The sequence below is a fragment of the Nothobranchius furzeri genome, chromosome 13 (genome assembly GCF_043380555.1).
Source record: "Nothobranchius furzeri strain GRZ-AD chromosome 13, NfurGRZ-RIMD1, whole genome shotgun sequence".
Taxonomy (NCBI): domain Eukaryota; kingdom Metazoa; phylum Chordata; class Actinopteri; order Cyprinodontiformes; family Nothobranchiidae; genus Nothobranchius; species Nothobranchius furzeri.
The window spans coordinates 15,825,666-15,850,424 of record NC_091753.1 but is presented as its reverse complement, the minus strand read 5'-3'; the positions used below and the strand labels follow the sequence as shown (position 1 = coordinate 15,850,424).

The 24,759-nt window shown below is 44.1% G+C and overlaps 1 protein-coding gene across 3 annotated transcripts in view; it reads left to right on the top strand.

Annotated features, from left to right (window-relative positions):
- Nucleotides 1-24,759, top strand: part of sik3 (SIK family kinase 3) — a 124,498-nt gene that overhangs the window by 76,607 nt on the left and 23,132 nt on the right. For 2 of the 3 annotated variants that reach the window (XM_054735898.2, XM_054735899.2), the window contains exons 12-19: nt 5,049-5,205; nt 5,288-5,437; nt 5,511-5,584; nt 6,403-6,537; nt 7,263-7,404; nt 8,550-8,669; nt 17,419-17,477; nt 17,613-17,722. In XM_054735898.2, coding sequence (XP_054591873.2) covers nt 5,049-5,205; nt 5,288-5,437; nt 5,511-5,584; nt 6,403-6,537; nt 7,263-7,404; nt 8,550-8,669; nt 17,419-17,477; nt 17,613-17,722 — 947 coding nt within the window. The remainder of the gene's footprint in view (nt 1-5,048; nt 5,206-5,287; nt 5,438-5,510; nt 5,585-6,402; nt 6,538-7,262; nt 7,405-8,549; nt 8,670-17,418; nt 17,478-17,612; nt 17,723-24,759) is intronic. The other variant, XM_054735900.2, reaches the window with a different exon arrangement.

Below are 24,759 nucleotides of genomic sequence, written 5' to 3'. Positions count from 1 at the left end.
GTGTGGGGGGGGGGGGGGGGGGGGGGGGCGTCAGAAGGCTGAACAATAACCTGTAGAATAATTAAAGTCATCATGCTAGAGCAGCATCTCTGTGGTGGACCACACCAGCTTCTTCCACAATAATTATAATAATAATAAATCACACACGAAGTTGTGAACATTTTAATTTCCTTTCTGAACTATTTCCGTTGAGTTTTAATGCTTAAAGGGACATTATGGAAGTTTGACAGCCAAAACATATACAGAAATAATAAATGTCTTCTTCATACATTCTCCTGCAATGCCCTGGTCCGGTAGAATGAGCCCTGGCATTTTTACTGTGATTGCCTGTTTTTCTGTAAAATCACAGAAAAAGAGAGTTGAGCTGAGCTGCTCGGGTCGAGCAGGCTGCTTCATGCGCGTTCACACTCGGGCATCGCCCGTAGCATTTGCTATCAGTAGCTTTAGCAGCAGAGAGAGAGGTAGTGCCAACTCAGCGACTTTGTCGCTGTTCCTCACGTCTAGTGATGAACCGAGCTACATTTCTGAGGACCCTTACCTACTTTCTTCTAGATATTTCCTGCAAATTAGCAACAAAATAGCCATTTTCGCTCCGAACTGTTCTTTGAATGTTGTTTTAACTGTAATCAAGGATATAAATATTACAGATGCCAAAGACATCAGTGGTGCTGTAGCTCACTTAGTCAGACGTCGGACTCTTGTGCAAGAGACCCGGGTTCAATTCTGGGTGTGAACATAGTTCATTTAGAGTTTATTTTTTACATTAATGGTATATTTTTTTACAGTAAGATGCCCAAATTTTTATTTGAGACTCGCCGAACGGCATTGAATTCACAGATAAAAAAGATGTGGGTTCAACTTTCATTTTGGAACAATTTTTCAAGCAAGGGAAGGGAATGATCTGAGCATGCAAGAGGACCGACCCATTGTAAACCTTTGTCAGCTGTGCTGAAGAGAAAGGTACAGAACCAAATTATTTAATTAGCTGCGCATTCTCCTGCCCTCCGGGCCACACACACACACACAGGACTGTCTCGGCTGTTATTTTTGTTAAGGAGTGTGCACGTACAGCATGCGCGCCTCATGCACGAGCCTACTATTGAAGCTGCCGTTACGCTTTTGGCCAGAGGGGGCAATTGCGAGCATAAAAATTCAAAACTCCGTAAAGTCCCTTTAAATCTGTTAGATTGTTACTGACAGCAGCGACATTTAAGTTTCTTTTCCTGTTCTGACTGAACGCTGCTGCAGCATGGAGGTGTAGTTCTCAGTCATCCTGGACATGATCATCCTGAGAGTTTCAGCTGAAAACAGCTGGACGTTTCTGGATATGTTGGAGACTTTTAGCCTCTCATCCCAGAGGCTTCTTCCAACTTTGGTTGTGGTCAGAGACAAACACACTGGTTGTGCTGCAAGTCTTTTTCTTTTGTTCTCCAAAACATGTTTTTGTCTAAATGAAGGTGATGTTGTTGTTCATAGAATTAAAATTCATGTTGAAGTTAAGATTAGGGTTTCCCTTACGTAGGCGTAGCCGTGGCGGGTCGCCACGGCTGAAATCCCACCGCCACGCCTACAAGATCCCAAGTTTTATTTATTTATTTTTGCACTGTTTCCTGAAGAAGCAGCAAGAACTACTATGTTGTCGCTTGTGATCACAGCCGGCGGGCAGCAAGGAGGAGCAGGCAGGGCAAGGTGAAGTTACAGCATAAGTTACTGAGTTTAAAATTAGAAAGGTAGCAGTGGATATAATGCTTTTTGGGTGACATGTTTCAATAGCATTAAGGTAAACGAGTGTTGACGATCTTGACAGGGTTTCCTCCAGTGCTTACTAGGCCAGGTTCTCCTCCCACCAGGCTAATCATCACTTATTCATGTAAAATGTATTTATTTTTTCTTGTCTGACTTTAACCGCATCTAATACTGTATTACGGCGTGAGCGCAACAGCGACAACTTAAGATTGATGTTTGAGCAGCCTGAGAGCTCGGGTGTTTTCATCTGAACCCTTAAAACCTCCAGCAGGCTACGTTGGACTATTGACGTGTTAGCGCGCGGCGCTAACAATTAGCGACGTGACATGTCTTGGAGAAAGCGTAAAAACACGTTGGACGCTTCTTCTGAAGCGGGAAAATTACACTTCTTCTTAAGCAGAGCACAACGTTGCCTCGGCTGATTCACCCTCTGCCGAGCCGGTGTTGGTACAAGATCTGCTCGGGGTCCGTCGACTGCCAATGACGTCTGAGTAGTTGATTGGCTGAACATGAACCTCACGGAATTACATAATCACGTTACGTTGTTATCACGTTACGCTGGTCCAGGCAAATCTTTTTGTTGGAAAGATGGACAACTTTTACAAAGAAATCCATCATTACCTCTTTGAAAATACACTTTTAGCATAGAGCTGCATGTATATTAGGGCTGAACGATTAACTGCATGTGCAATTAAATTGCGATGTGACAAAAGGAGATTTTCTAATCGCAAACGCTGCAATTTGGCAGCGAGTGGTTAGCGCAATGCTAATATACGTGGAAAAACCCATAGGAATGCTAATGCTAATATCACCGATTACATTCTTACAAATTATGAATTAGAAACATGCCAAATTATTACATTTGGAGTCTAATAGAAAGTAAAACTACCATCAATCAAATAAGTACAGACAGGTATTTTAGTAAAGCCAGAAAACTTTTTTAACTCCAGAGTTTTGGCTAGCAGCTATGAGCGTAACTGAACTACGCATGGACAAGACGTCAAAAACTCTAAACACAAAATACTTCAATAAACGGGACACACTTCTTTCCTGCAAATACAATTTCACAGGTGTTGCTGATACCCATGATCCTTCAAGGGATTTGCTCAAAGAGGAGTTCAACATAATTAATACAATATAGTGTTTTATTTTACAAATACCATTATAAACACAAACTTACGTCTTAATAAACATTATTTTAATAACGAAACTGCTAAATTCTTTCCAACAGTATAGATGTGTAGTGTATTTTGTCCGAGTGGGTTTGCCGTACTTTGACGTCATCGACAGTCGAAGGACCCCGAGCCGATCTTGCACCCGAGCAGATCCTGTACCGACACCGGACTGAGCTCGATAACATTGACCCAGCACAGCCACTGGGTCGTTGGAGCTGCCCCGTGACTGCCTGATGGAAAACCAGCGAGTTTCATCAGACTCTGTAAAGTTTTTTGTTTTTGCTGGGGACACCCTGTATGTTACCGCTCCCTCCTGCAGTCTTCCCCTATTAACATTTAAAATGATTCTGTAAATTCCGTGTATCAATAGAAAAAATCTCTGCCTCTGCCAGCTGCAGTAAATGTAGTCTCCAAATAATAAATAAGAGGTGCATTCATCTGTGTATCTCCTTTGATCTGCATTAGTGATATTTTCAGCACCAGAACAATGAAGCAAAGAAACAGATTCCTGAGTTTATGTTAGTAATTTTATTTATTAGGTGCATCTGACTTGGTGTATTTTTCTCTTAAATGAGATCAAATCAGTGCTTCTATGGGTTTTCTCCTCTCTGCACTAAAATTTTTTTACCTTATTTAGAGACGTGTCATAATTTCTCTCCAATGCCCCCCCCCCCCCCCCCCCCCCCCCCCGCCACAGCTGGAAAAATTCCTAGGGGAAACACTGAAGATTATTTCATCTAGTAGGACCTGTGGTTAGCTGGCTCGTGTAAAACATGTCATGTCTTGAAAGAAATGGAATCGGGAATCGATAGGAACCTGATTCGAAACGAGGAATCGGAATCTGAATCGTTGAAAATCAAACGATGCCCCACCCTAATCACGAGCCATCACACACAGACAGATCCTGGACATGAGCTTCAAATGTCCTGTTGCTCTTGTCAATCCGCCCCTGGCGCTGTTCAGTGGTCTAGTCTGGTCCAGTATGTCCGGAGAAGCACGCAATCCAAGATGCTTGTGTGAAGTTTCCACAATCGGTGTTGATTTGGGGAGCCATGTCATCTGCTGGTGTTGGTCCACTAATATAAACCCGCTAACTATAATACATATGTATCATTACTCTACTTGTAAAACTGATTTAGCTAACCACTAAAAAAGGACCAAAACAAAGCCGATATTAATGACGATAAAAGTTTATACTCAGTCTTACCTTTGCTGTTTTTTGGTCATAATCTGTGTTAAAGTAAAAAAAAAAAAATCCACTTGTTTGTTAAATTCTACGACCCAGCGGCCAAACAGAGCTGATAAATTATTATTTTGGGCCGTTTTGCCTGCTGGAGAACCTTTTCTACTCTCCATCATATCCTGGTTAACAGCAATTCTCCTGTGATCGGTTTGCAAAAGCCAGCCGAAAACAACTCACCAGTGATTCTGTTGGCTCAGCGATTCCAATCAGGGCTGGAACCGCCAAAATAGTCCAATGAGACCCTGAAAAGATGACCTGCATAACAGCGCTTCAGCCAATGCCTGTGAGGCACAGCCTCAAAACGTTAAAAATCTTTGTCAGTGAATGGCTTTATCATGTTAACAAAGATGGCTGTGCTCACCTGTTTGTTGTTTTAACAAAATATTAGGCTGGCAGGCCATCCTACATGTGGGCCCTTCCACTCTAGGGCCAGCTCCACGTCGCGCAGTCAGCCCCAGCCTGCCCCACCGTGGCCGGGTTCATTACAGGCATCCTTAGGAATGCAGATGTGACTGAGAACATTGGCGGTCCCCAAAATTGGTGTTAAAATAGGCGCAACATTATCAGTGATAATGGGATGGAACCCTGAGGAACACCCCAGGGTAGAGGCAATGATAGCGACAAGTAGTTCTCCATGCAAACTGTAAAGCTTCGGTTCCCGAGATACGGTCTGAACCAGTCCCCGTTATCCCCTGGTTCCAATCGAGACTCGATGCCCAACCCTTGGTAAAACCCGAGATCTGTTTAGGATGAGGGGTAGTGCTGTGAGGATAGCTCGGTTACTTTCACAACCCCTTTAACGCATGTTTGTGGAGGTGGGGGGTTATCAGGTGTTACTCATCAGAATATCTTACCTCCATGTGACCTTGTACCTGCCTCCACAGGACGGAGATGCAGGAGGAGCTCCAAAACCTTCCACCCGGTTTCCCTCGTGGTGTAATTCCCCAGACCCCCTTCCCCCAACTTGCCCCCACTATGGGTCAAATGCATACCCTCATGCCCACACAGAGCCTTCAGCCAACACAGCAGCTGGAGTACAAGGTACAGCTCGTTGCGTCGGACTGGATGTGTTTGATTTGTGTTCGTGCTGATTTCTGAATTCCTGTGGCTGCTAACGCTGCAGGAGCAATCGCTGCTGCAGCCTCCCACTCTACAGCTTCTGAATGGCATGGGCCCGTTGGGCCGAAGAGCTTCAGATGGCGGGGCCAACATCCAGCTACACGCTCAACTCCTGAAGAGGCCCAGGGGGCCATCACCCCTGGTGGCCAGCCCGGTGAGGGACTGGGTGTATATTCTTTGTGGCGTGTGCCAAACACACCTTAACCAGTAAACTCTGCCTCTCTCAGCATCCTATCCCTGCAGTAGCTCCAGTGGATGAGGAGGGTTCAGATGGAGAGCCAGACCAGGAGGCAGTGCAGAGGTAACCATGGTGACGGTTTGTGGTGGCTGGGTTTCCGCAACGAAGGTGCTGTCTGAACAGGAAGCTGCTGAGACCCCAAAGCCCCTGACTGTAGAGTTGGGTTAGCAGTGCTCCGCCAGGGACTCCAGAAGCTCAGATTTCAGGCTCATGTTAATATAAATGATTTACAGACATGTAAATGAAAGAATTGGATGAAATTCAAAGAACATCATTGGGGAAAGCTTGTGACGGAGTCCAGGTCTGGGCCTTAAGGCGGTCCTCTTCAGACGGCACGTTCTTTAGCCTTCGCCGGTGTCCTGGGTTGCTGGGAGTGAGTGCCTCTCGGCTGCTCTGCTTTTCCCCCTTGAGAGGTGGCCACAGTGCTGTGGTGCTTATCCCATCTTTTCTCCTTTCTCCATCGCAAGTGCCTTCTGCCACATTCCCAACAGAGTTTGCCATCAGGCTCTGGCCTCGAGCTGGTTTATCTCTCATTTCAGCAAGTGCCAGATTCCTCTGTGGACTTGTTCACTCTTTCTCACACAGCTTTGCTAACTCTGAAGCTTGCCAAACCGGTGGCTACACAAACAGCGACTGACCCAACCCTTAAGCTGGACGCTGGGCAGTTGTTGGTTCACAAATGCTGTAACCTCCATCTGTGGTGTCACTTTATTTGATGTTTTCTGATTGGCTACGATGATATGAGTAACGGCACGCATTGGCAAAGGTGGAAAGGGGTGGTCCTTCCCCCATCTCCATTAGCCAATGAGGACAGAGAGCTGACCAGCGCTGCTTCCTGTCTCCCATTCTCACCCCGTCCTACCCCCCTTCCAACGGCCCAGGTACCTGGCGAACCGCTCCAAGCGCCACACGACGCACGTGCTCACAAGCACCTCACATGGCGAGCCCTCGACAGAGTCACAGCGGCCTCAGGGCCCCCGCCAGCGGTGCGGCTGGGCCCCTGACATTCACACCCGGTGAGGGGACTCTCCTGCTCTGAGCTGTACACACACACACCTCAGGGGTGACTATAAAGCTCTCTCTCACTCACTCACACACACACACACACACACACACACACACACACACACAGCGGATGAGCCAGGGTGTAGCAGAAATAAAGCCAGCCTCTGCATAAATAGGTCATTTTACTCCATAGAGGAGGAACTGGCACCTAAACAGGATGTGTGTCAGAACAAACGTTCAGCTGAACGACGTGGTGGTACACGCTCGTGTCAGCTGCAGCTGTTAGACCACGGTCTGAAACACCTGTGTGCGGACGAGGACTGGGGCCACTGGGAGATCTTTTCCTTCCAGTGGCCCCAGTCCTCTTCTGTAACTTGAACCAACTTCACAGTGAATAATTTCACACGCCTGTTTAACTGGTTTCTTAATGCACTTGTGTACGTCTGCTCTAGGCTCTGGCCCGTATCACAACCAGGCCAGCATGTTGTAGTTGACATCATCTGTGGTAGAGAATAAAGAAGGCTGTATTTGGGCCTAACGTGCAGAATCAGCTGGCTGGGTGGGTTTCCTCTCACGTGTTCATTACAGATGAGAACATGGGCAGGACCCCTGACCTCAGGCTAAGGCAGCTGAGTTTAACAGTTTATGACATATACAATGGGCCTAAGAAATCAAACTCTTTTTAAATGGTGAGGTCTGAATATTTACTGTGTGTGCGCTTCCTGTGACCCCCCAGATCCAGCTATAAGGACTGTAACACCCTCCATCTCCCCATGGAGCGCTTCTCTCCAGTCAGACGCTTCTCTGATGGCGCCGCCACCATCCAGGCCTTCAAGGCTCATCTGGAGAACAGTAGCCTCATTAAGCAACTCAAACAGGTGCCCCAGCTGGTTTCATTTGGGGGGTGTCTGGAGGTCTTGTGAAGTAGAGAGCTTTAAATCAGTCATTAGCACCATGACAGTACTGGATTAGGGCATCACAGAACGCAGCGGGAGGTTCTGTTGGCTGCCCTTTTCCATTCTGAGGCTTTGTCGTTACGCCTCAAGCCTGATTCATGCTTCTCTGTGTCCGTCAGCGCGGAGACACGCAGCGTCCTTGCGTGCCTGCCGGAGAGCTCCGCAAGGACGGACAGAGTCGAGCTCTCTTTTATAAACATCCGTCAGTCGAGACGGACAACGCAAGCTTGTGATTGGTCAGGACGCCGCTGTTGTCTTCACTGCCGGCATTGCGTCCTCAAAAACATAAAGAGAGCCGAGGATAACTAGCGGCAGACACGGAGAAGCTTGAAGAATACCTCGCGAAAAAACTCTAAAAATATGAATGTTTAATTCCCCCGTGACTGGAGGAGTGAAAAGATGCGCAGCAAGCGTTTTATTTGTGGACGGAAATGACAGGAAACGTGGGTTTATAGGTGGGGAGTGCATGAAGCGGTGGGAGAATGAGAGACAAATATGTCTGTTAAAAGTCTCTTATATACACAAAACACAATATAAACACTCTATCTTGGACCGATACATGACAGGATACCACAGAACAGCGCTACACCCTCTGTTGTCCTGCCGGGGAATTGCTTTGCAACACTCTCCAGGAGACGGAGAAGCATGAGAGCAAAACGCTTCCTTCAATCCGTGCGTGTCTGTCCCTTGCGGAGCTGACGGAGAAGCATAAACCAGGCTTTAGCCTCACAAGACTAGATGTGACTTGAGACTCTGACAGCAGCAAGCCACATCACATCTTCTAGAGTGAAGATCAGCTGTGTGAGCTGTTGCTAGGGGGCAGAGCCCACGTGGTAGGATTATGGTTACTCAGGTGTCAGAGGTCACAGAAGGGTCAGGATCTTATCCAATGATCACATGTAGTTAATGAGGCCGGCCGGTTCATCCCAGTAGCTGATGACTGAGACCCACCGCCACCAGCTGTGCTGCTGGTTGTTCAGGTATGCTGTTAACTGTGTGTGTGTGTGTGTGTGTGTGTGTGTGTGTGTGTGCGTGCGTGCGTGCGTGCGTGCGTGTGTGTGTACCAGGAGTGTGAGCAGCTCCAGAAGAAGTATGCTGCCCAACAGGACGAGCGGCTCTTCGAGCACACGCAGCAGCAGCACTTCCTTTACCAGCAAGAGCAACAAATCCTCCACCAGCAAATCCAGGTATCTGCCGCCGACTCGACAGAGTTGTCCGCCCATTACCTCCGAGCCCGCAGACACTGTGGTGTTGTACCACTGAGTCATCGCATCTCAGCCTCTCATCATGCTCTCACTCAGGCTGGGTTCAGCTGTCTTAAGTAGAGCTGAAACGATTCCTCGAGTACCTCGAATAATTCGAGTACAAAAAATCCTCGAGTCAAATTCTCTGCCTCGAGGATTCGTTTAATTCATATTTAATTAATTCATGGCTTTGCAATCGCCCGGGGTCATGTTTCACCCGGACCGAAATAAGTGACGCACATGCCCACTGGACTGAATGCACACGCGAGTAGCGAATATAACTTAACTTTCTCTTAACAACGTGGACCCCGGTGGAGTGCGAAAAAGACAGAAAAAGTCAAAGTTGTGGGACCATCTTTCACGTCGTAAGGCGGAAAACGTAGTCCAGTATAAATACTGTAAAATGGATTTAGCCTACCACAACACCACATCCTCCATGCTGCAGCACCTGTAAATGTCCCTTCTGCAAGCGGACTCAGAGCCTCTACAAGATAATGCTTTTTAGCCTGTTTTTCTATATATTCTGCGGACACTGCGACTTTTTCGTTTGTAGCACTCAGCTTCAGCTCACCGTACATCTGGTAGCAACACGTCGGACTTAAAATGTGCTAAAAATAGCAGTTTTTACACAATATGTCGGACTTTCTATTGTGTTATTGATGTCCGTTGTCCCTCGGGGTTTCTGCAGGAGGACACGGGTATTTATGAGTGGCGGAGGAAAACGAAAGAAAGTAAATAAATGTTTTGTGATCAGTATAATTTGAGAAAACCACAGCAAACATGCTTTTGGCAATCCTTGTTAGTGTGAGAAAAAAGTGTAGAAATTAAAACGGACGTGTGTTAATAGGGAAACAGCCGGCGAGCTGTATGCGCCGTGAGCGGTTCTGGTTCTGTTTGGGCCGCAGCCGCTCGCAGCGTTATCCTCCTAGTTTTTGTCTGGCTTGCAGGCTAGCAGATTCTCGCACGAGGGGAAAATCGGCTCAGGTTGTTTACTTATTTTTTGCACAGGCATTTGTTTACTGTGAAGTAAAGTTGAAGTGCTGAAGTTATGCAAACTAATTTTGAATAAAACTTGAACAATAACTGGCAATTGCTTGCTCATTTCAAGAGGTCTTTCATAATTATAACATGCTATTTGATATCAAATCACTTTTATTGTCACGTCACATGTGCAGGTACACTGGTACAGTACATGCGAGTGAAATTCTTGTGTGCGAGCTTCACAGCAACAGAGTTGTGCAAAAATACAGTAATGTAAAAACAAGTAAAATATAAAAATGGCTAATCTAAGTATACAAATGAATAAAGTAAACAATAAGATAAGAGATATAAAATGTACAGAGGTTGGTATGTGCAAAACAGTGGCATTAATGTACAGTATGGAGCGTGTAATGTTGGAACTTGGTGGAGCTCGCGACGAGGCAGCCATACTCGACGCCATCTTGGCTCATCAATATATGATATAATGGTTTACAAACACAAAAGGGTAATTTATTAGAGTACTCGATTAATCGAAAAAAAGATTCGATAGAGTACTCGATTACAAAAATATTCGATAGCTGCAGCCCTAGTCTTAAGTACTTTGTGGACTGGAGTTTTGACTCGTGATTCCCAAGCAGTTTTCCATGCATGTGAGGCAGAAGGGCGGTGGTGTGCTGGACTACTGTTACTATCCTGACACAAACACTGTGTAGCCGCTCTCTAAACGTGTTCTGCTATTTCACCAGAACATGGCTTAATCCAGGAATGTTGTTCATTTGTAGTCTAATCTAAAGTTGGGTTTATATCTAAGCCAGCAGACCCTTTATTTCAGTTTGTAGCAGCGACGGCTCAGACCGCAGAGCTGCTCCCTCCACTCTCTGGAGCTGACCTTTACATCGACTCTTCTTTATTCAGGCACACCAATGAACCACGTTGCCTGGCCTCTTTGTGGCATTCGATAAACTCACTAGGGATGCACCGATCCACATTTTCTCACTTCCGATACCAGAATTTAGATATCTACCAATACTGATACTATTCCGATACTAGAGAGGTCTATTTGTTTTAATATCACTGATTGTTATTTTTTCATTATGGTTGATTTTGTGAGGCTATAATAAACTTCTCAACAGTCAAGTATGTGTACTTGAGAAAGTCCAACAAGTAAGAGCCCACCAGCACCGTGTCCCAAAAGGTAAGCCGAAATAACCAGAATGTCCGTCCTGAAACATGCAGCTGTAATGTTCCAAATGGGTGTTTCTTCATTTGCACGGCAGGGTTACTAGATACTAGTGCAATATACACAATCAAAGAAACAAACCCTGTCCTATAAACGGCACAGCCCAGATAGCAGTCACTACTTGCCAGTAGCACACTTTTTAATTCTCCAACATGAAATAAAAGGCTAAACTTCCACACCACCACTCCAAAGAAAATATAGAGAGCTGCTCCATCCCATCACCAAAAATTAAGTTCAATGACTTTCATGAAGCATGTACATCTCCTTTAAGCCCCATGAGATGTCTAAGCTGCAGCTGTTACACACCTGCTTAGACTCTATCAAAGCCTGGATGGTGGGAGCTTTCTTCAGCTGAATGAAGATGAGACTGAGATCCTCATCTGTGCCCCAGACAATCTGGTTCCCAAAGTCAGAGACTCTCTTGGTCAGCTTGCTTCCCACACCAAACCTTCCGTCAGGAATCTTGGCGTGACCTTTGACCCAGCTCTCACCCTGGATTCTCATGTCAGTTCTCTTGTTCGCTCTTCCTTCTTCCATCTCAGAAACATTGCTAAGCTGAGTCCCATTCTGTCTCCCTCTGAACTTGAGACAGTTCTCCACACCTTCATCTCCTCACGCTTAGACTACTGTAACTCTCTTTTCACGTGTCTGAGCAGAACCTCCCTGAACCGTCTACAGGTGGTTCAGAATGCCTGTGCTCGGCTTCTGACCAAGTCCTCCAAACACACCCACATCACCCCGCTTCTCCTCCAGCTTCACTGGCTGCCTGTCAACTCTAGGGTTCATTTCAAGATCCTGGTTCTGGTCTATAGGGCCTTACATGGACAAGCACCATCTTACATTGGTGATCTTCTTAGTCCCTACACCCCCAGCAGGTCCCTGAGGTCCAGTGATCAAAGCCTACTGGTTGTGCAGCGCACCAGGCTAAAGACCAAAGGTGACAGATCATTTGCTGCTGTGGCCCCCAGACTCTGGAACTCTCCCCCTGAGCCTGAGATCAGTGGACTCAGTGGTCTCCTTTAAAAAGCAGCTGAAGACTCACTTGTTCAAGCTGGCTTTTGTATGACCTTCTTCACCACTCTCTTTATTCTGCTCTCCCCACCTATTCCACCTTCCTCAGGATCCACTGATTTCCCTCTTTCCTGTTCACTCTCTCTCTTTCTTAACATTTTTAATCACAACTGTTTTTTGCTAATTTTAATATATTTTTAATCATTTTCTAAATGCTTTTTTATATTTTTACTTTTTTTTTGAAGCGCCTCGTGATTTTTATCTTGAGAGTCGCTATAGAAATTATATTTTCTTCTTCTCCTTCTTCTTCTATTTGAAAGTGATAAATAAAATTGCACGTAAATCCTTGCTCGTGTAGCAGCAACAAAATAAGGTTTTCAAACGTTTGAATTAAAGAACAAAGTGCAACAAGAGCACTGTAAACACGTTACACAAACACGGTCAGTAAAAGTGTGTCTGGACGGCACGCTTCAAGCATAGGAGGTGACCTGGATAAGCCTAACACCAGCGTCTGGAAATATTCTCCAAAGCAAAATAAACATGACTGACGGAGGGACACGGAGTTCAACCAATCTCACTTAAACACCGGCAGGTTCTTTTAGAGGAAGGTGAGCATTTCTGCTCTTTCTGCTGTCAGATTTCCTTTTTCCATCCACCATGTTGGACGCTGCACTCTACAGTCTTTCACTTTCCTCACTGGTGGAAGTAAAACGGGCATGGTTGTCTGCCCAGTACTGGGATGTCTTGCACACCTGTTGTTGGTTCTTTCCGAGTGTTGTCATACAAATTGTTGAAGCTACTCTTAATTTTGCTTGGAGGAGAATCAGCTTCCATGCTAGCAGCCTTTTCTGCTGGCTCTGGTGTTGGCTTCGTTGTCCCTGCTTTGTCAGCTGATGCCTTGGCCAGCGCTGGCTCCATCTTCTCAAGCTCTTGCTTCAGTAGATCCTTTACCAGCCTGGCAGTTTCTCCCCGTAAAGAATTGGACACAATAAACAAATTAGGTTGAGTGCTTTATTTGTTGCTGCTGCCAGAGCCTGGCCTGCATGCACACACATAGACCCATACAGACGATACACCTCATATTTAACCTTTTCAATTCAAAACCTGGCCAATATTAATAAATAATGCATTAACAATGTATGCCTCATCTCAGTAAAGTGGCAACAGCGCAGAGGGATTTGCTTTTGATGTCAATCGCCTGTTGACAGCTTGGAGGAGTGTGCTTTTCAGTGTTTTGATGCCGCTGTCTGTACTGTTCTCCTCGGCTAGCAGGCGTTTAAAAACATGGATGGCGTGGATTACGCCGGCTGATATTATCCCTCAAAGGGTGTACTTTGCTTTTGGAATGACTCCAGAAGTTATTCGTGGCATCTCTTTTCGTCTTTCTCCCCCCTAGTTAAAAGCTCCTCGTGCTCTCTCAGGTGGTGTTTTTTTAAGTGATTGATTAAATCATGCTTTGTGACGTTTCGAGTGTAAAATATTTCGACACCACGGACATGTTCTGTATAAAAGTGGGGCGCTGCTCAACCCGCTACCTGTAAACTGCAGTGTGAATGGACTTCCTAATAGGAGGCGTGTAGCCAGTCGTAGTAGTGCTCTTATAGCCAATCAGAGGCGAGAAATGCGGGATGTTCCTTGGACATCCTACAATTCCAAATAGCACGCCGGGATCACTTAGGCATTTCAGAAGACCTAACTCTGGATTGGAAATTTGGGTTGGGTCGTATTTTTCCCACACATATCGAAGCCTGATACCGATACTGGATCTGGCCCATCCCCAGAACTCGCATTGCATCAGTTTCATTAACAAACAGCAGCTGTCAGCTTCTAAACCTCACAGCTCAGCCCGAGGCTCCTGAACTTCCCTGGTCTTGACAGCAGATTCTGAGCCAGATTTGATGATTCTCTCCTCTCTGAGAGTCGGGGGACAGCGCCGACAGCCCCATTAGTTCTTGGCACATTATTCCTGATGGATGGGGAACATTACTATTGTGGCTCATCAGTGTTTATACCACCCAAACATTCATTGCTGGTTCTACTTAAACTGCCAACTTTTTACATGAGCTTCACATCTCAGCAGTTTTTATTGTTTCGTCAGAGAGTTGGAGCATATTAAGGTGTCACAGGATTCCAGATCATCTCGGAACAACTGGAACAACTGGTTTTCACTCCTGCAATGATTCATTTCTGCATTTCCATCTCAGTGTGCACCTGATGAACAGCTGAGGTTAACGTCAGCAAGATCGATGTTACTTGCTGGTCTGTTAGTGTCAGCCTCTCTGATGTCGAGCTGAATTCTTCAGGCAAATTTCCGAGATCACATGTTTCACAGGGACAGTTATTACTGTCGGACAGCCTGCTAACACTGATGAGTGTGATGGGAGAAGATAGAAAATAACAAGGAGAGAGTTAGGAAGGTTATTTTGTTTCTTTATTAAACAATGAATCAAGAAAGTTACTTGAAACAAAAAAAATTGCAATAAAAAAGGTTGTAAATAAAAATCTCAAACTTGCCTTAAAAATCTTTCGTTGCCTTATCTTAATTGGGTCATCTGAACTCGGCAAAATATAAAAATATAATTTTACTGATGTTGTGTGTGTGTGTGTGTGTGTGTGTGTGTGTGTGTGTGTGTGACTGTTATACTTAAAAACTGTTATGGAACTTTGGGGTAATTTTAATTCTGTAAAGCCTTTTGAGTTGCACTTTTGTTTGAAAAGCGTTTTTATTTATTTATTTATTTATTTTAAATAAAATCGAATTGATTGATTGATTGTACAGCCAATTTTGAAGAAGCCTGGTCTGGACCACTCCAGTTATGATAACTTTTTCCCCTATGTCAAAAGTCCCCTTTTTGCCTACGGTGCTGGAAAAGATATTCCAATCGCAAATCTTAGACCACCTGGAAAACAACACATTATTTGATAAATTTCAGTCAGCATTCAAACCATGCCACAGCAGTGAATACACCCTCATTCGTGTCCCAAAAAATATTTTGGTTGCATCAGACTCTGGGTTTCATGTCCTGCTGCTCCTATTGGGCTTGTCTGCAGTGTTTGATACTGCAGATCATGGCATTCTGTTGCAACGTTTGAAGTCATGGGTGGGGGTAACAGGTACTGCCTTAGAATGGTTTTGCTCCTACTTATCTAATAGTTCTTTCAGTGTTAAGATTGGTGACTGCTTTCCCCCTGTGTCTCATTGCACTGGGGTGTCCTGCAGGGCTCTGTAATGGGACCTCTGCAATTCTGTATGTGTCTTCTACCTTTGGGTAACAATCTGAAACACTTTGGTCTCAACTACCACACATATGCTGATGATTGCCAGCTGTATGTCGCAGTGGAGAAACCAAATGCTTCCTCCACATGCTTTCGGCGTGTTTCATCATGGTAAAGGACTGGTTAGCTGTTAACCTTTTGCGACTCAACGAGGCTAAAACTGAGGCTATCTTATTTGATCCGCTTAATGTCTCCCATCCCCATCTCTCACAGAACTTCACTGATCTCAATTTTAAAGACTATTTGACTAGCCTTGGGGTCAAACCAAATACTGGTCTCTCAATGGTTCCTCAAGCACTGTGGTAAAATCATGCTTCTTCCAGTTGCGTCAACTAACACATCTGAAACCAATACTGAGGAGGACGCACTTAGAATCAGTGATTGATGAGTTTACAAGAGATTTATGATTTGGCCTTTGGCCTGTGATTTTATGGCCATTGACTGTGATTATATTTATTTGCTGATCTTATTGTTTATTTTATCACCTTTTATTTTATTATGTTGCAATGTATTTTATGGGAAGCACTTTGGTCAGCTCTCATGCTGTTTATATGGGCAGCAGTAGCTCAACAGGTAGAGCGGGTTGTCCAGTAATCGGAAGGTTGAAGGTTCGAACCCGACTCCGGACAGAGAATTCTGCTTCAGCATTTAGGTAAATAAATGGCATTGTTTTGTAAAAATGGCTAGTGAGACAAACTAATGTTTAAAATAAAAGAAGTCAATGTTTAGAAACAACGCCACCCACCCACCCGCACCCCAGTCTTGAGATATTTCCTGACCCATTCTCAATGTTTTAATTTATATTAGAAATACATGCTTCAATCCAATATGGGCTGAAGATATTACAGCTTGGAGTTGGAATATATGTGTATAAATACCATACCATGTTTATTTATGAAGCACATTTATAAACAGCATGGCAGCTGACCAAAGTGCTGTACAGTATTAAAGACAAATTAATAAAAGACGAGATAAGAATTCAGATAAGAGATAAAAATTTTTATTATTTTTTTTAAAAGAACATCCTGAAGTGAAACAAGGCCACGACTAAAAGCATAATAAAAAAACATACTAAAAGGTTAGCCCATGTCGGCAGGGAAATGCCACAGAGGAAAAGCACTAGATGCCCTATCATAGCTCAAAACCTAAATGATTAAAATAGGCCTTCAGCACTGACGTACTGAAGGGGCCTGTCGTACATTGAGGGGGAGTGCATCCAGAGTTTGGGGGGCAGCAAATGCAACGGCCCGCTCCCTATACGGGATTTGTATCTCATGTTTGGGATGCACAGCAGCAGGTGGTCTGCCGATCTCAGAGATCTGGAAGGGGTTTAAGATTTGATCAGTTCTGATAGATGCGGGAGCTGGACCATTCAGAGCTTTAAAAACAAAAGTTAGAACCTTAAACTGGATGCGGTATTTAACAGGCAGCAAGCGCAAACGGGCAAGGATGTGTATAATGCGACAGCATCTGGAGGTGTTTGTCAGAAATGTAGCTGCTGCGTTTTGTACTCTGGAGATGCTCAAATGAGGAGACACTAACAGCAGTAAGGACTGAGTTGGCGTAGTCCAAATGTGAGGTGATAAAGTCATGAATGACTGAGTCCAGATGTGGTCTTTTGACTATTTACTTTAAACGAGTGATGCGGCACAGTTGAAAGAAACAAGACCTGATGATGATATGATACAAATACTCACTTGCCTAATAACTGTGCACACAGTGTAGAGACGTGTCTGTGTGGCGTTTCTCTGGACTCTGGTCTCAAGTTCTATTAACTTGATTATTGGTGTAACTCCTGGGGCAGTCCTCATTGTGTCGTTGTGTATCCTGTCGCTCATTTTTAATAATGTACTTTAAAGGCAGATTTTCTGAAATGGATTGTAAATAAATGACGGGTTTATCTTCTGTAGTGGGCTGGCAGGTGTGTGTGTATGGACGAACCTAAGGTTGATGATGGGAAAGGCTCTGGCTCCGCTTGACATAAAAACTTTTTAGAAATTTCCAGATCAAAGGTTTGGGAACAGCTGCTGTACCTCATGTAAATGGAGGAACCAGTGACACTACTGCAACTGTGTCCCTTTAGTTTAGGTCTTTTCTTCATGCTGTGAGTTGTATTCTATTAACATCAGCAGGCAGACCCAGAGTTTGGTTGTAGAAGCTCAGAGTTTCGGTTTTCTGCTGCAGGGTCTGTCTTTGGGCCATGGAGAGAGCCAGCCGAGTCACTTAACCCACCAGCTCCAGAGGTGAGCAGCACACACACCCCTTGCAACAGCTATTGAGGAGTGAACAATGAAGTTGGTATGGTGGTGCAGCAATATTGACTGAAGTGTTACATCATAGCTCTATCTCTCTCCTCTCTCTTTCCCATTCTCCCTCAGGTTGCGTATCCAGCCCTCCAGCCCTCCGCCAACTCATCCCAGCAACCACCTCTTCAGACAACCTGATCAGAGTCCCTCGCCCAGCTCTGCAGGCATAATGCAAGGGCATGGTTAGTAATACCACACCTGAGGGCTTTATTGTTGCATTATATAATCAAATGAGTGTAGGTGCAATGTCTAAGCAGCAACAGATCATGATCACAACTGCTCTGCTTTAAACATCTCAGCTAATCATTCAGGGCAGTTCTTCTCCAAACTGATTCCATTTTCCTTGGCTTTACATACATTATAGTTGAAACCTGGATCGGCATGCATTCAGGTTTAAAACGGCTTTATTATAATGATTTGCAGGTTTTTTTCTGTACACAAATGGTGATGTGTTCATTTCTTGTGTTGTGAATAATGCATAAGGAAGTGTAGCTTTAGCTAACTGGATGAAAACGGAAACAGGAAAAGCAGGTGAGTCAACACCTCAGACAGCAGGAACACAATAACTAGTGATTACTGGGACAGCTTTTTCAGCTGTGGTGTAGAAAAGTGGTGACAGCAGCAGACCCATTCATCCTCCCAGTAGCTATCGGCCCTCCCATATTTTCCTATGTAGGACCGTGGCCGTCTCCAGACCTCACGTCCACATTTATCAGCTTCATAGAAGTTCAAAGTAACAAAAGGCTGTGATTAGTCCCTCAATAACAGCAAGGGGGACGCCTAGCTCTGATTGAGGATCGCTGATGTGTTTTCTACAAGTAAAACATAGAAGCAGTTAACCCCTACATCGTCATTACCATGTAAAGGTTTAAAGTCTGTATTTACATGAACCGCTGGGGTGGTTTAGAGCAGTGATTGCCAATTTTTCCCCACAGTTTTTTTTGTAATGAGGTTAGCAAGATGTTATTTGTAAAATTAACATTTTTAAAAGCTCAAAAACACACCCTGCAGTGTAATCAAAACGCCTTATAAAAGTTGCATCTATAAAGTTTATAGAAGATCACATTCGTTCATGTGTGTTTGTGTATAGGAGTTACGCCTGGGCACACAAGAAAGATGCGCTGCACCAGGTCATGCCCGTGCCATCATTTAAAAAAATGAGCCTTTATCGTTGCTGAGAGTGGCTACACGGTGAGCGTAATGCCACATCTCAGGAGCGCCTGTCCCCGCGGAGGCACTGAAGGTACGCGCTGGTTCTATTTCAAGCACCGTGGAATGGCTGTTTACAACATTGTGGAGTACTTTACAACAGACATTACGACGCGGAATGGCTCAATGGCACAACCCCAGCTGCGAAAACATTGACAGTTAGCTTATACATGCAGGTTGATTACTATACTGATGACTTTAAAGTACTGTTGATCTTAAAATATTCTAATAAATAGCATACTTACCCATTTTTAATGAAATTGAGTCTCACAAAACACGACGGCAAGTCTGATCACAAATAAACAAAAGAGTCACTTTCCGCTTCCTGTTCCGCATGATGTTGTGACTATCGCACGATTTTCCAAGAAGCTTTCAGCAGCCTAGCGAGCCCGGTGTGACCACTTGACTTCCCAAATCCGCTGCGCTTCCGTGGCGCAGTGCTCTGTATTTGGTTGGGGATCCTGGCTTATATTGGACATGGGCAAGTGGTAGGGCTGGGCGATATATCGATATAATTTTTAAACAAGATGCAAGATGACTTTATATCTTTATATCGATATAGCTGGTCAAACTGCTATGCTAGCGATTAGCCACAATGCTAACGACATGTTGCTCTGTCTCTAAGCGGTTATTACATGTATTCTCATAAGTTTACTCAATCTGAGAGCCTCTGGGTAAATGCGCTGCTCTAAACTTTGCATTTGGCGTTCTGGTTTTTAATTGCGGACATTTAATGCCAACAGAGTTCTGTTTTTCCATCCTGCTCGTGCAGGGCTGGAGAGATGAGCCAAGCCCCTCCCTCCCCTGTGTAATCGGGGAAAATCTACTGATAGCCGGAGTGGCCAAATGACCTCAAACGTATTGTAAGGGTTTCAATAGTAAACTATAGAGTTAACATTTTATTTTGAAGGCGAGCTCAACGGGTGAGAACTGTTGTTCCGGTTCAGTTTTTTTCCCCCGGTTTTGCTATGCTAGTAAATACTCAGTAACGAGCGATTCTGTTGAAAAAGTTAAGAGTCTGTTAGGCGTGCGTTACGGCAACAGTAGCCCTAAAATAATACTGATAAACAGGGTAGCCGCGGGTCCTTAAAAAGTCTTAAAAAGTCTTAAATTTGCTTTTCCAAATTTAAGGCCTTAAAAATCCTTAAAAATGACAAATAATCATTAAATCCCGTTTCCAAAGGTCTTAAATGACCAAAGACCCAATAAACAAAATTATTTTATTTCTATAAAATTTTCGTGAATTTCTAGTTAGTGTTCAGCTTTTTTTTTTTTGTCTATGATGTTGGCGTAAGCGGAACCGTACACATTCGGTTGGTTGTGAAAGGGGTCTATTTTTAGATGAGCACAGAAGCTGGTTAAGTTAGTGGGTGCTTGCGCCATGGGGAAGTGCAAGTTTAATGGTAATTGGATGGCTAATCCCATGTTCTTGATGTGGTTAGCACCGGTTTCAGGCAATAGCTGGGAATTATAGCCTAAATTTAATTTTAAAAATAGCTTAAATTTGGTCAAAGTGGCCTTAAAAAAAGTCTTAAAATGTCTTAAATTTGTCTCTCTTAAACCTGCGGATACCCTGATAAAAGAGCAACCAGAGACTCTGAGTCATTACAGTATAATCGCTGATATGAGCCAATACTGTTGGACTCCAGCCATGTTTGCCCTGATAACTAATAACTCCATGGTGCATGACCCATGAGATCTTCAGTAGATACAATTGCATCATCATAAGCTTAGCTTAACATGATTGATTTTTTTTTCTCTGGACAAGAAATAAACGATATGGCCACCTCTAGATGACATTTAAACAATTTTATAATAATTATAAATATATAATTAAAAAGTGCCTGTGGGACATTTGATACACCTCTAGCTCTCAACTGTGTGTGTGTGTGTGTGTGTGTGTGTGTGTGTGTGTGTGTGTGTGTGTGTGTGTGTGTGTGTGTGTGTGTGTGTGTGTGGACTTCCTGAGAGTAATGAATTACAGTAATCCAGTCTTGATGTAATAAATGCATGAACTAGTTTGTCAGCATCACTCCTGGAGAGGATGCTTCTAATCTTAACTTCTGAAGGTGGAAAAAAGAAATCCTACAAACCTGTTTTAACGTGGGATTTGAATGACATGTCCGTGTCAAAGATAACACCAAGGTTACTTACTTTGATCTCGAAGACTAATTTAATGCCATTCAGGTCAGGTGATTGACTAAGAAGTTTCCATTTCTGAAGTTCTGGTCCAAAGATGAGAACTTCAGTCTTGTCTTGATTTTAAAACAGAAAGTTTAGAGTCATCCAATTTTTTTATGCCTTCAAGACAAGCCTGTAATCTACCTAACCGATCAGGTTCATCAGGTTAATGGATAAATATAACTGAGTATCATCAGCATAACAGCAGAACTTTATCCCATGCTGTCTAATGATTTTACCAATTGGAAGCATATGTATAGTAAAAAGAATTGGTCCAAGCACCAAACCCTGTGGTACTCCACAAGTAACCCTAGAATTTGAAGATTTGTCATGGCGGTCTGATCCTCAGCTACAGAAGCTGGCTCTTGGCAAGTGAAATGTTACCTCTCTGGTGGGAAAGGCGCCTGTGTTGGTGTGTGAGGTTGAGAGGTTCCGACTATATATAGTCAGACTCACCTCAATGCATGGCTCTGGCTCTGGAACCAGTTTCCTTGAGAGGAGTTGGTCACTCTACCACTCTGGAGTTGCTCCCACTAAGAGGCGCTGAGCAGGAGTGGGCATACTAGTTGCCCCCATCTTGGTGCTTGCACATTGGGGTTTACCCAGATGAATGTAGCCTCCCTCCGCCTACGTGTGGGGGGATGGGTGCTGACTGTGGTTTGTGCTTATGCAACAAACTGCAGTTCATACTACCCACCCACTTTGGAAACCTTGGAGGGGGTGCTGAAGAGCGCTCCTTCCAGTTACTTCCTCATTCTGCAGGGGGAAGACAGTGAGACCTGGAGAGAAGTTGTTCTACAATAAAATGTTTTATTTTATTTTAATTACCTTAAAAGACTCAAAGTCTCTTTTTACACTTTATATTTATTTAATCAGGATCGTTGTCAAGTCGACGCCAGAAACAATGAAACACAACTTGAATATCAGATGAACAACAAGGCTTTATTCAACCGGCATTTATACAAGTTATCAATCATGAACAAAACATTTCTCTTACCGTTGCTTATGGGTGGAGAGCTGAACACCCCAGTTAGGAAACGTAATCCATGATAGGTGAAGAACTGAACACATGTAATCCATGAACCTCGTCAGGTAGAATCCTTCAAGCAGCTCTAACAACCTGAGCTCTGCTCTGCTCCTTATACATCCACTGATGTGCGTGCAAAGCTGCACACCTCCACCATGATTACCCTTGATTACATCCTCATGATCACATTATGTTCGGCTCTACCATGATTACCCTTGATTACATCCTCATGATAAGTGTGATTGACAAACAGTAGTGATCAATAACTTATATAAAGCAATTATACAACAGATGACAAGTTCATTTTTATTACATTCCACTCTTGAACTTTTCATCTAATTTATGTAACATCATGGATCCATCACCATTTCCCCATCAAAACCAACGTCATTTATAACATACCTTGTAGTTCCACTTTAATTTTCATCGTAGTCTTTGCATTATTACCCAATTTATTTCTCTTCTTAATTGAATAACATACCAACAAATAATAAGATTACACAATGTTAGAATGCTGATTATAATTAATGCTACAATCATAGGTGGAATTAGCACTTTATTAGCGGTACTCGACATGCCTGTAAATATATCCCACCAATGATGAGCGGAAGCCTGTTCAATCAATGTAGCAACATGTTTTATTTCCCCTTGTGCCACAAGAGTAGACACCATGAGCCTGGAAAGGTTGGACCTATGAGAGTCAATCAATTTTGCCACTTCAGTGGAACCATCCAATGCGCATTTGAATCGTTCCAGTGAGAGTGTCCAAGGGGAGTGTAAAACCTCCCATTGTATCTTAGTCAGCCGACTAGATACAGTGTAATTACTCAACCAATAGGTCACGTTATTCCATTCCCACATATGTATACCCTTGAGACAACCTGAAAAGGGAACTGAAGGTACCTGTGGGGAATTGGTCATTGTAGCCACGCATAAGGTGTTAGGACCCACCTGCCAAAACTGTTCCTCTGGGGGTGTGACCGTCCAATCACAGAGTACGACCCTTGAATCAGTGAAACATGGATTGCTATGTCCTTTTACCAATGGGCAGGCTAAACCCTTATCAGTCTCATCACAGTGTTTTACTTCATATGTTCGATTTGTTTTAACATCCCACCACTCTCCACTAACATGGAGATACCAAAACCCTTTAGTGGTTATCACCGGCAGTATCTGATATCTACACACAGTCATTACTAATGTCATATTATACTGATCCCAGTATCCAGTACACATAGATTTATTACAAATCGTCATTTCTGCATGTGGCTGTAGCCATAATGAACTACTGATGTTCCATAATGTTCGCCATGCATGATAGTTATTACTCATTACCTGTATTTGAAACCTATTTCTTTGTGTTTCAGCATGAATAGTCTGCAAGGAACAGACTGTCCAATTACCTATGTGTGACAAATTATGCAATGCATCATAAGTTTCATTCCAAAGCTTTAGATTCCATTTAAATACACTTTTCCACACATCACTTCCTTCTAACTGACTAGATACAGTCGAAGGCATCCATCTTGCAGTCTTGGTGACAGCTTGTGCGGTGTATTCTCCAGTGTTGGACAGCATAGTTCGTGTTACCTCATTGTCTGCTGTGTTAGCCAGACCATACAAAGTTCCAGTTCCTCCTAGCACGGTGTCATACCATGCTCGCCTCCTCCTGTTGCAAGGCGGAATAGGAGGGAATTTCACAGTCCATCGCACATATTCGTCTACCCTTATTTGTCCCATTTGTTGACAAGTGTGAACCAGGGGAGCTACAGCTGTCTGCGTAGCTCTAGCTGTGTCGGGCAGCACCCAGAATATGTACAAATAGGCGTGTCCTCCTATGATTACAGTTCCATTCCTGATCCAGAAATCGTGATCAACCTTCATACTCCAATTTGTGCCATTTTGTATGCAAGTACCATTCCCCTGATGGTATGCACAGATGCGCGCTGCAGAATTAAAGGTTACTGTTGATCCTTGAACCAACACCCCCGGGCTGATCACCCTTCCTCGGAATTTAAGACATCCTCTGCACCGGTACATCTTACCGGTAGATGTTAGGTTTCCCAAGTAGCAAGCGTCATTTGCTCTGCATGTGAATGTGCCTTGAGTGCGGTTGGACATACTGTTAACCAATTTCAGATGGCCCATGACCCCTTCTTCCAACACTTGTCCTTCCGTGAGCCCCCAACAGAAATGTGCCCTCAGCGCGATGACAGCGAGGACATGGAGGACGATGACCAAACATCCGACACCACCAGGTCCGCGGAGCCCATCCATCGCCTCGACAAGGGTTCAATCCTTTTTGTAGGGGAAGGGGACCCAGTCAACCACCGTCACTCAGACATCCGCCTATGGGATACATACAAAACTGCAGATAGAATGACAAGCATTAATTTTCTCTCCTGTAACATTTGTTTATCGGAATATTAATCCATTTTTCCTCTCCGGGGAACAATACACTTACCACAGCATCTTTTCCCTGTGCAATAATCTCTCCAGCTCTGGGAGGACCATTGAGCTGCTCCACCCACACTTTTGCCCCCGCAGTAAAGTCTGATGATCCAAACCCAGTTTCACCCCTCTGAGTGATAATGGTAGGTTTAGTAATCTCTTCAACTTTGGACATTACACACCGTTTGATTACTAACTGAGCTATCTTGTCTCCTTTTTCCAGTACCAACGGTTCTTGACCTGTATGCTGACACACCACACCTATTTCCCCTTGATAGTCTGAGTCTATTACCCCAGCTAAAATGGTTAGACCCCTCGAAGCTAAACCACTTCTTGGACACACATGAGCAT